The following is an 11780-nucleotide window of genomic DNA, read 5'->3' as shown; positions in this document are numbered from 1 at the left end:
CGCCTGCAGGGTGCGGGGAGGGGAGCTGCAATGTCCGGGAACCTTGGAGCCAATATTCGGAAGCGTTTTCCAGAGCGACTTAAAGGCTAAATTAACAATGGCTAACTGGAACAGAAGCAGCGAAGTCCTTTCAAGTTGCCGCCAGGTATACAGGTGGCCCCACCTAGGTGCGTCTGCTCACTGCCCGGTCCTCTCCCGCTGAGGGGCTGCTGCCGGAGGCTCAGGATTGTCTCCCCCCCCCCCTCCACACCTTCTGCCAGAGCCCCGAGCTAGGCCGCGCGGGTTCCTCAATGAACACGCTCCCTTCCCCCCCCTCTCAATGAAGTTCCCACAGCCAGGGACGGTGGCAAGTCTACGGGAATCCGCGCTCTCTCTCGGGAACCCTGTCCTGAGGCGAAGGGTCGAGGAGGGAGGAAATCGGAAAGGGGATTAAAGTTACTTTGAGATTTTCTTTCCAAATAACGTAGTCCCCACTCGAATGGACGAGTGGCCTTTTGTCTCCCAAAAGGTCACCGAAAATAAGCGCAGAGCACTTTAAGTGAGCCCAGAGCGTGCAGTTCCTGCTTTGGGGTGCTGGTTTTTTTTTTTTTTTTTTTTTTGGTTTGGTTGGTTGAGTGTTTGCCAATGTAAAAGTTAAAATTGCAAGAGAAAAGTGTATGTTAAATTACTTTTTCGTTGGAAAATAAAAATTAAAAATACAAACGTTTTGTCTGAGATTCTTAAAGCAATTGGCCCGGAAAGAACCCTGAACTACTGCCCCCCTCTAGTGCTCCAGAGCTGGCCGAACGGGGTTCCCCGGATGGGGGATGGGCGCTTCTAGCCGGGTCCCAAATTCCTGCGCCTCCCCCACGGGTTCCTGGACGGCTCCTCTGCACGCTCTCCGACCGGACTTGCACTTTTGCGCCCGTCCCTGAGCGCACAGATCAACGAAGTTCCTCGTGGAGATCTGCCCGGTCCGCCTAGTAACAGCGCTGCGTCCGGATTGGCTCATGCTAATTCCAGTTTCCTGATCTTTCCCGCGGTGGTGGGGGGGGGGTGCAGGCTGCGGGTCGTGAGCTCGTGCTGCCGGGTGGGCGAGCCCCTTTATGCCCCGCTGCCCTCGATGGCGCACCCTGGCTAGGCCCGCGTGCTCCGCTTGCAGGCACTCAGCCGCGGGTGATAGTGCGCAGCCCCATAAATCATGCTTACTGCCGCCCGGTAGGGATTTTATGAATGAAAAGGCAGCCGGGCCGCCCTCGTGCTCAGGCTGAGGCTCCCAGACTTGGCGGGGCCTGTGGCCAGAGCAAGCGTGGGCGCACTGCCCGGGCCACCCACCACCTTCAGAGCTGCAATGGGATCACTGTCCCACAGGACCTAGATATTAGGGACCCCAATGTCGGGGGAGGAGGAGCGGGTAGAATGGGATCCGAAGATGATGAGCGTGTTCGCGTCTTGCATGTAACCTGTCCCCCCTGAGCTCCTTTACCAGTTTCGTCCATTCATTCTTGGGGACACGAAACTATTACAGGGAAAATATGTGACTAGTTCGCCCGACTGGGGTCGGGATTGTGAAAACTTTTTAAAGATAAGGGAATTAAATAATGGGCCAAAGTGGTGGGAGCCCTTCATCCTAAAAACTTATTTGACTAAATATTAGAGAAGCCTGGGAATCCATTCGTCTAACCACGAACATCTATAAGTTTCTTTTAAATATATCGGAGCACACTTGTCTTGATTCTGACCAGCCCCCCAGGAACTCACAAATGCGGCCCCAGTTGCTGTTCTAAAGGTGGAGGGACGGCCACACCCCCAACAAAGCCTATCGGAAAGCTTCCGGTGGTCTGGTTCCTGGCAAAGCGACTAATACTTGCAGCGATTTAGTTTTCTTAATTAAAAAATAAATTAGGAAAGAGCCCATCGTGTCTCAGCCTTTCCTTAAAAGGTTTATTTTTCTTGGGTAAATCGCCCGCACTGGAGAACCCTGGCCAGAATGGACTGATCACTGTAGGAATCAAATCGAAGATACCCCCACCCCCACCCCCGGCGACGAGGAATGAATGAAGGAAATAATGGCCACCATCTTGAGCTGTTTCTGGGGTTTTTTGAGGTTTTATTTTATTTTTGAGCGAGAGCATGCTAGGCTGGGAACCCTTTAAAGTTCAGAGCTGCATCTCTGGCTCTTTGCAACGACCCCCACGGCAATAGGATGGTGCCTGCCTGCACCGGAGCTTAGGGCTGGTCCGGCATCTTCGCATGTTAACAGTTCCTGAATTTTACACGTGTTGATGAAATTGATTTCTAAGCAATCAGTCCTCCCGTGGGTGCCCTCGTGGCGTCCTCGGAAACGTGTCCTTGCGTCCCCAGGATCCCCCATCCATTCAGTCTTCCCTAGTTTGCGTGTGGCCTGGCCTCCCTCCTAGCTGTCCGGTCCAAAGCCAGCACCACCCCACCTCCACAGGTCTCGGAGGACCCACTTGGGTAAAGAAGACACCCCCACCACCACCCTTGCACCGCTCTTTCTTAGCTCCGAAGAGAAGCAGTCCGAGCAATTTGCATATCTACGAAGGTCGAGCGGGGGGGGGGGGCTTTGGGCTTGTCCCCCCCGCCGCTCGCAGCTCCCAAGCCCCCTCCCCCTCCGCCCGCCTCGGCCCTCCCCCTCTCTTTCTCTGCCTGGCTTTGATCTCTGCTTAACAACAGTAACGTCACACGGACTACAGGGGAGTTTTGTTGAAGTTGCAAAGTCCTGCAGCCTCCAGAGGGCTGTCGGCGCAGTACCAGAGAGCAGCAGATTCCGCGCGCTCCGGAGACCGGCCGTAGAGCGCCAGGCAGAGCGCGCCAGCACCAGCAGCCACCGGAGCCCAACCCGGACCACAGCCCTCCCCAGGCGGCCGCGCCATGGAACACCAGCTCCTGTGCTGCGAAGTGGAGACCATCCGCCGTGCGTACCCTGACACCAACCTCCTCAACGACCGGGTGCTGCGAGCCATGCTCAAGACCGAGGAGACCTGCGCGCCCTCCGTGTCTTACTTCAAGTGCGTGCAGAGGGAGATTGTGCCGTCCATGCGGAAAATCGTGGCCACCTGGATGCTGGAGGTGAGGGGCTACAGGTTATTGGCTTGGGACCCCTTGGCAACTTATTGCCCCCACTCACACTCTTCCCTTCCCTTCCAACACGGAGTTTTCCCGGTGTGTTGTTAGGAAAACGGATTCTCAAAATAAATAGATAATGCGGGTCTCTTTGACCGAGAAAGGTGTAGGAGTTGGGATGATGGGGATTCCATTTCCTGGTGGGGGGCAGTCGGGGAGGAGTGCCTTCAAGGGAGGATGGTGCCATAGTGTGCCAGGGACACCTCAGAGGGTGCGGACTGGACGCCTTTTGTGGCCCCCGTTTGCGCCCCATTCCTGCTGCGCCTCGGCGGTGGCCGCCTCCGCGCGTAGCCGCCAGCTCGGGGGGAGGGGGCATAGATTTGATTTTTAAATTAATATCCGTGGACACGTATGCAAGGGCCGCTCGTGCCAGTATTATGCGCCATCTTTGCTCCTTTATTGCAAAGCAAAAGTGTTTATTAATAATTGGGGGCAGGGCGGAGAGCGTTGGCAGGAGTGCTGGGACGGGCACGAGGGGCCTCGCGGCGACGAGAAATCACTAAACAGGACATAGCGAGGGATATTTGGGGGGACCCTTTGTTCAAGCAGCGGATCCCTGGACACCTCCACACACAGGCTGTCTGGCCCAAAGAGCACGCCAGTCTGCAAGGTCGCGTGGCCCCCTAGTTGCTAGAGATTGACTGTGGTCCTCGCGGGTCTGCACTTGGGGGGTACCTACCCAAGTCAAGCCGGGAGACCAAAGCACGTTTTCAGATATTTAGCAGAAGTCTCAAAGGTCCCAAAATATTTTTAAATAATTTCTAAAGTGCGGCATGGTGCCCTTGCAGAGGCAACCGGCACCCGTACCCAGCAAAAGGGGGGCCCCGAGAGTTTGAGTTGCTGGGGCTCACTCCCCAACGTACACCGAGCTCCTGACCCTCGGGTTGGATTAAGGGTCGCCCGATGATTATTTTCGGGCCGTTTTTAGGCACCTAGTTATTTTTTTAATATTTTTAAATATTTTTTGAAAAGATGACGTCTGGGAAATGAGGCGCGGCGGCCTGGGACGCCACCTTTGTGTCTCGCGTGCGCGCGAGCGGCGCCCAACCCCCGGCGTCCTGCCAGCCCCGCGGTGGGATTCCCTGGCCTGCGACCTTCTAATTTCAACATGGGTCGGGGTCTCCGTGGACACTCACTGCTGCTGAGCTCCACCGAGCCAGCTGCCCAGGAACTTTCCCTTTCAGTTTCAGGGTGGGTGGGTACTGGGCACCCGCGCATCCCCGGGAGCTTGTCACCACGACCCATTCCTTTCCCTCTCCTTTCCCTCACGAACCCATTCACTGTGTAATCTACAAAAGGGATGCAGGGTCACATACGAGCGACCCCACCCCCATCCCCGTTGACGGTCATGCTCCGGGTCCCCGCAGGTCTGCGAGGAGCAGAAGTGCGAAGAGGAGGTCTTCCCGCTGGCCATGAACTACCTGGACCGCTTCCTGTCGCTGGAGCCCCTGAAGAAGAGCCGCCTGCAGCTGCTGGGGGCCACGTGCATGTTCGTGGCCTCCAAGATGAAGGAGACCATTCCCCTGACCGCCGAGAAGTTGTGCATCTACACTGACAACTCTATCCAGCCGGAGGAGCTGCTGGTAACCGAGGACTCCACCACCCGCGATCCCTCATTAGCTGCGCGACCCCTGGGTGGTGGGAGATGCAAGTGACAGGAGGCCGAGCCAGCCTCGGACAGACCTCCAGCCCCATGGAAGTCACCCACACTGCACGACACCGAAGTGGCAGTGGGAAGAATCCCAAACCCTCAGAATTCCACCTCTGTGGTCCCCCTCTCCTCCTGGACTCCCCACCATGTCTGTGGTGAAGCCATTCTGAAATGTGGTCTGCGTGCGCCCCCTTGCGGCGCTTGAGCCATAGCCCAGGCCGTAGTGTGTGTGTGGGGGGGTCTTTTTGTCTAGCGCATGTTGTTGCCCACTTGTTAGTTTTTCTGCATTTTGTTGTTTATCTATCTGTGGTGCCCGGTTGTCCCCACTCTTTAAACCTCCCCCCAACCGGCCTGCCCTCCTATTGACCTTGTTCCCCATTTTCTGCAGCAAATGGAACTGCTTCTGGTGAACAAGCTCAAATGGAACCTGGCTGCCATGACTCCCCACGATTTCATCGAACACTTCCTCTCCAAAATGCCAGAGGCGGATGAGAACAAGCAGATCATCCGCAAGCATGCGCAGACCTTTGTGGCCCTCTGTGCCACAGGTAGGGCCCCCACCCCCACTCTTCCCCAGGAGATCTCAGGCTCCTTGTGGTTCCCTGGCTAATGCCTCTTTCCTTGCTGTCTGTTCTGTGCCATGTGATGGTCACAGGCACGCCTAGAAGGGGGTCCCCTCATCTCTGTTCTGAGCCCAGGGTGTGGGTAACTTGTTGGGGATAGATGGTGGGGCGGGGGGGGGGGGTACATTGAAGGACAAACAGGATGACCCAGCCTCCCTATCCCATGCTTTCTGAAAAGGTTTTTGCCCCTGCTCCTGGGCTGTTTGCCCTCACCTACCTTCTGTTCTGTCTTTAAGCAGCCTCAGCTATAGGGGTAAGGGTAGGGGTTCCTGGTTTCTCCCAGCCTTGACCACCTGTCAGGGGTGGAACAAATGGCCCCAGTGCCAGCCCCAGGTGCTACAGTACAGTCCCAGTACAGGGTGACCAGCTCAGGAGTTTAGAGAGCCTCTTTCCCCACCCCACCCCCAACCAGGGCTGCTACAGGGCCCTGGGAGGGCTGGTTGGAAGCAGAGAGACAGGACCTCCGGGTAGTTCCCCTAAGGGACCCAACCTGGCCCAGAACTCAGGGTGGACAGACATGCTGGAACACAACACACATAGACACCCTGCTACCTCTGGGTGGTCCCAGTACTACATCTGACAGCTGCTCCCTGCCCAGGAGGCTTAGAGGTGCTGAAGGGGTCCAGCACTCCCCCACCTGCTTAGGATCCCCCCACCCAGGTAGCCCTGACCGCCCCAGCTGCTACATCTGTTTGGAGCTCAAGCTGGGCGACCTGTAGCATGGCCAAAAGGCAACGTGGTATAAGCAGGACATGTGGTGTCTTCTTCCACCTGCCGTCTCTGGCACCTTCTCAGGTCTGGCAGCCCCCGTGGCTAGTGTTCCTACACCGCTGTGGTGGGTGTGAAAATTTGGAGATTCTAGCCTCCCAGCTACCTGCTGAGGGTGCCAGCCCCTCCCCAGAGGCCTAGTAAGCAAGGGGGGGTGGCAGATGGGAGTGCCAAGGCCATCAGTAGTCTGGAAGGATCTAAGGGGCGGGGGCGGCCCTACTGGCTGGCAGGCAGGGAGGCGTCTGGCTGGGGTTCCTCTGGGGAGAGCAGAGCCCTTGGAGGCTCCAGGAAGCCTTTTAAGGAGCTGAAAGTGGCTTCGAGGAAGCTGCAGAGTTTCCCAGAGATAACATGAGGGATGGGGTGACAGAGCCTCCCCAGGACGATTCTGGCAGCAAAGTGCCCCTCCCAGGACCCCTGGATACCAGCAGGGAAGCCAACAAGCATTAATGCATTGTGGGTGCGGCTGGACCCTGCTTACTGTATTGCCTGTGCCTATGATAGCATCCACTAAGAGCCCCCAGAAGACAGGTGGAGGCAGAGCACAGCTTGAACTGCAGTAGGCCAGTATTCTGGGCCCAGAGACTTTGTCCCCCTGAAGCTCCTGTCACATGGGGGTCACCCTGGGAAGGGGTCAGAGGTCAAGGCCAGGAGATCTGCCGTCCATGTGGCAAGGTTTCTAGGAGATGGCAGGGTGTGACTTTTCTTCTCCCTTCTGGATACCCCCAGACCTGGGTCATGACCGTGTGAACAGTACACTAACCTAGGGTTGGGGTTGGTCACATTGGCATGCACAGGTGACCAGAGTGCACGGGAAATTGAGCTAAATGAAGGGTGTTGGTATGTGCCACTGAGCTGGGTGACAGCTGAGCCAGCAGCAACCAGGCAGTGTGAGGGAGCAGATGTTAGGGCTCCTTACAGGACATAATGGATCCATACCGCTGCACTCAGGAAGGGGAAAAACAAGTGGCGGGCTGGGGGCTCTGGCCCATGTGCCAGCTAGTGGTTGGAGTTTCTCTCCCTGAAAAAACGATGTCTCCGTTCACTGGACTGAGTGAGCTAAGTCCTTGGGACCACCTGGAGGTCTTTCTCCCTTCTGTGTGGCTGCTCTTCCTGGTACTCCCCCCCCCCAACCTTTAAGAGCCAGAGCTGTACACTCTGTCAGGGTAGTCTCCAAAGGGCCGCCTCACCACGCCAGCCCTCTCCCCTCATGGTTCCCGTACACTTTCTTAAAGCCTCCCTGTCCCAGGCACCGGGTGACACCTGTTCTTTCCCGTGTCCTCCTCTGGCATGGAACCCCTACTTCACAGGGAAGCAACTTGTGGGCTTAGCGTTGATGGGGAGGCATTCCATTGGTGCGGCACGCCACTGCAACGCTGGGTCCATTGGGTGAAAGAGGCAGACAGCTGGTGACCCCAGATAGAGTCCTGAAGTGACACCCCGCTGCAGTACTGTGGGGGAACATGACCCCAGCTTTCTAACAGTGGGGCAGGCTGGCACTCCCCTGGGGTTCCCCCTTGGGGCCTGTGCATATGAGAGAGACTTCCCTCACAAGGGACCTTGGCCTAGAGTTCTGGGGCTACTTCCACCTGGTTTACCTGGTCTGGAGTCGCATGTCCTCTGCCCTAACCTGGCATCCGTGAACCAGGACAGCAGCCTGAAAAGGATGCAGGACAATGTTTGTGACTAGAGAAATGGCTTTGTGGGGGTTTCTGAGAGTCAGTCCTCTGGAGGAGCATCCCTTCTGTGGCGGCTATCCTAGCCTTCTGGAGGCCTGCTCCTGTCACCCCTGCAACTTACTGTCATCTTTCTGAGGAGCAGCCTTGGCGTGCTGCCAGACTGGCTCTGGAACACACAGCATTCCCCCTGCCTCAACCTCTCAAATACTGGGAATGCTGATATAAAGCACCACATCCGGCTCTGGGTTAAAGGGTTAAGAGCCTGCGCCTTTTGAATTCGGTACTGTGTCCTCTTCCTTAAACTTGGAAGTGCTTAAAGCCACAAAGGGGACCTAACCAACTCTTCCTTAGTGTTTGCTTGAGGTGCTGGGGTGAAACCCCGGGGCCAGGGTCAGCCACTCCACTTTTTAAAGCGAGACAAGAACTTGCTTAGAACTCTTGATCCTCCTTAGTGCTGGGGTGGCAGGCCTTAACACTATGCATCTAGCGCCACCTAGCTGTCTCCAAAGGAGCTGGAGTTAAAGCAAGCATGTAGAGGTTTGGAGGACTGACTGGGTGAGGCTGTGCCGAGAGCTGGGTGGGGACTGAATCACGGGCTTGTAGTTGTCCCCACTCACAGCCACCTCTGTCCCTCTCTGTTGCAGATGTGAAGTTCATTTCCAACCCGCCCTCCATGGTGGCTGCTGGGAGCGTGGTGGCTGCGATGCAAGGCCTGAACCTGGGCAGCCCCAACAACTACCTGTCCTGCTACCGCACAACGCACTTTCTTTCCAGAGTGATCAAGTGTGACCCGGTGAGTGAGTCTCACTGATGGAGGCTGCCTCTGGTGAGGGCCAGGGAACCCTGCTGGGGGCAATGTCAAGACGCTGACCAGGCTGAGCCTGTGAGAGGTGGAGCACTGACCTCTGTAGCAAGAGGGAGCCAAACCAGGGCCCCCACCAGCCTCTTCCCAGACTTGAGGTTTGGGGATCTTCCAGAAGCCATTGATCCTAAAAGCGGGGCAGGGGCATGATATACTGTCAGGTGAAGCTGAAGTCTGGCCCAGCTACCATAGGACCACATCTCCCTCAGTGTAGTCTATAGGCCTTCTACTTGCAGAAGACACATTCTAGAAATCTGGGGGTAGGTGGCATGCTGTGCCACACTGGAGCACCTTCTCACCGAGGGGTATGGCTGATGGCTGCTTGGAGTGCTGGCCATGACGGTGTCCTCGAGGACATTGCAGGCTGGCATAGGCAGAACAGACAAAAGTCCAGTTCTGGCTTGGACTCAGCTGAGAGTTCGGTGTAGGTCAAAGTCACTGGGCATGTGGAAGGCTTCTGACATCAGCCACAGGGACCCCTAATTCCCGCACTCCTCCAGTGTACCTCAGCATGCGGCCTCCTTCCCCCAAGCATCTGGGGCTCCTGAGAATGGGGGGGGGGTAAGTGATATAGGTGGGAGCCTGCGGACTTCAGAGAGAGGCTCAGGGATGCCTGTGGGTCCACACCAGGCCACCTGTGCTTCAGTTGCCCCTTCTGTAAAATGGGGCCATTTGCCCTGCCACCCTCCTTAGGCATAGTACCTGTCAAACAAAGGGGAACAATACCCAGACTCTGAATGTGGGGGCTCCCCAGGGTTTCTGCAGAAGTACTACTGGCTTGAGGAATGTACACAGTGCCCTAGCCTCATCCCATCTAGGCAGGGCTTAATAAGTTCATCAGTCTCATTCCGGGCAAAATGCTTTCCAGGCTCCAGTGGTGACCCTGGAGCTGGATTCCCTCAGAGGCCACCCGGGGCAGAGGCTGTGAGGGAGAGATAGGTGCTCCTTGTGGGGAGTACAAGATACAGCCCCAAAAGAGGAACCTGAAGAGGTGGAGGTGCATTCCCTCAGCCAGGCAGAATCTGTCACAGGTGCTTATGGTAGGCTGGGTTCACCTCCCAGAACCACCTACAGAAACTGCATCCAAAAAAAGGTGGAGTTCCCGGGAGGATGTGTCAGGCAGTGCTGCAGGAGGCCCGGGGAGGAATCTCTGCTGGGTAGACCTGGGGTGGACAAGCAGGTGTCCCGTGACTCGGGGGCAGGGGCAGAGGTGGCACTCTTGCTCTCTAATCCTTTGTAGTTAGTTCTCTTACTGCTCACAGATTTGGGGGTGGCTCGAGGAGTTTCTTCCAGCCTTACCCTTAGCAAAGCCTGCCTCGCAGGTCAAGGCCCTGGCCACTAGCCTTTGGCTAAACAAGGACCCCCTCCATCTCCGCCCGCCTCTCCAGGACTGCCTCCGCGCCTGCCAGGAACAGATTGAAGCTCTTCTGGAGTCCAGCCTGCGTCAGGCCCAGCAGAACATCGACCCCAAGGCCACCGAGGAGGAGGGGGAAGCGCAGGGAGAGACTGACCTGGCCTGCACACCCACCGATGTGCGAGATGTGGACATCTGAAGGCCACCACCGGCCAGGCGGGAGCCACTAAGTAGTGGCAGCCCGCGATGAGAAAGGAGCTAGCCCGGGGTGCTCCTAACGATGTTCCTCTTAGGGACATTTGTTACCAGAAAGGGAAGTTTTGTTCTCTTTGTTGGTTGTTTTTCTTTAATCTTTCTCCTTTCTATCTGACTTAAGCAAAAGAGAAAAAAAAAAATACCTGAAAGTTGTCTTAAAGAGAGAGAGAGAGAGATAGAATTTGCATCACCCTGAGTGTAGGGCGGAGGGTGCTACAAAAATAGGATTTTATACCCCAGTAATCAACTAGTTTTCTATTAATGTGCTTGTCTGTTGTAAGAATAGGATTAACACACAGGAAGTGTCCAGAAGGATTTTGATTTTATGTGTTTAAAAAGCTTGAGAAACATTGCTTTAAAAAAGGAAGAAAAAAAAAAGGCAAATAGAGCAAACCGTTGTTAAAGTAGAAGAGTTTTAGCTAGAGAACGTGCTCGCTTTGCTGAAAGACACAGCTTGGGCGGTCCTCAGCCTCGCTCCCCTGCATGTTCATGGCTGCCACTGCCAGTCACCTGTTTCCCAGGGATGAGTAGACTTCTTCACTTACTGATGGTCGGTGCGACCTCTAGCGGTCTTGCAGCGTGTGGCACCCCCCAGGGCTCTCTCCCAACGTGCAGGTCCATAGCAGTGTGCTCCAGTAGAGCAGGGATGAGATAGTGGCATCGTATATTCTATTTTTGTAATCTTCCTATTTTGTAGTTCCTGTTTAAAGAGACGCTGGTTTTTGCCTGGCGGCCCTGCAGCCCACTCACATCAGGTTAAACCCACAGCTTTTCTCTTGTGTGTGTGGTTTGTTCTGTTTTCTTGTGTTTTCCTTCTCCATGTTCCAAAACCATTCCATCTCAAAGCACTTTCGGTCAGCTAGCTGGAGGCAGTGTCGCTAGTGTGTGTGTGTGGGGGGGGGGGGAGTCCTAATGGAATGGTTGGGGGTATCCACACACTCATGGCTTCTCAATAGAGTGGCACAGTAGGGCTGGTAGCATGGGGTACTTGGGAAGTTTCTTTGGGTCAAGGAGAGAGAACTCTGTTCTCGCACCGCCAGGATCTGTCCTACAGAGAAGGTGAATTGAAGGGATCCTTTGGTGCCAGCTGGTATTTGGAAGTAGGAACTGTGGTGGCATTACCTGGACAGTGAGGGATTTTAAACACTAAAATGTCTAATTTATACTTAAGGCTACAGAAGAGTATTTATTGGAAAGGCTGCCCATGGCCAGTATGATTTATACAGCAATGTGATCTCCCTTGATTCAAATGCACACCTTCTGCCCTTGCTGGCGAAGGTGCCATGTCTGAGAAATTGGTCTTTTAGTGGGGAGGGGAGGGATTCTCAAGAATCATATAAAGACGGGCATTTGGTTTGCTTAACTTTCCAAACCCAAACGGCCCCATTGGAGAGCCATCCGAACTAAGGAAAACTAGGGGATCCCAAATGAGTTTTATTCTGGCACATTCTTGCCGCCCCCCCCC

The 11780-nt window shown here is 55.4% G+C and overlaps 1 protein-coding gene across 1 annotated transcript; it reads left to right on the top strand.

The window, feature by feature from the left end:
* Positions 1-2635: 2635 nt before the first annotated feature.
* Ccnd1 (cyclin D1) lies at positions 2636-11651 on the top strand. Its single transcript, XM_050137090.1, has 5 exons — positions 2636-3072; positions 4494-4709; positions 5166-5325; positions 8489-8637; positions 10095-11651. The coding sequence occupies exons 1-5, from the start codon at positions 2875-2877 to the stop codon at positions 10257-10259; spliced, it is 888 nt and encodes a 295-aa protein (XP_049993047.1). The 5' UTR covers positions 2636-2874; the 3' UTR covers positions 10260-11651.
* Positions 11652-11780: the final 129 nt, after the last annotated feature.

The sequence above is a fragment of the Alexandromys fortis genome, unplaced genomic scaffold (assembly GCF_014885135.2).
Source record: "Alexandromys fortis isolate MF-2015 unplaced genomic scaffold, M_Fortis_MF-2015_v1.1 scaffold_3, whole genome shotgun sequence".
NCBI lineage: Eukaryota > Metazoa > Chordata > Mammalia > Rodentia > Cricetidae > Alexandromys > Alexandromys fortis.
The sequence above is the reverse complement of the archived record's forward strand: the minus strand, read 5'-3'. Positions and strand labels throughout refer to the sequence as shown.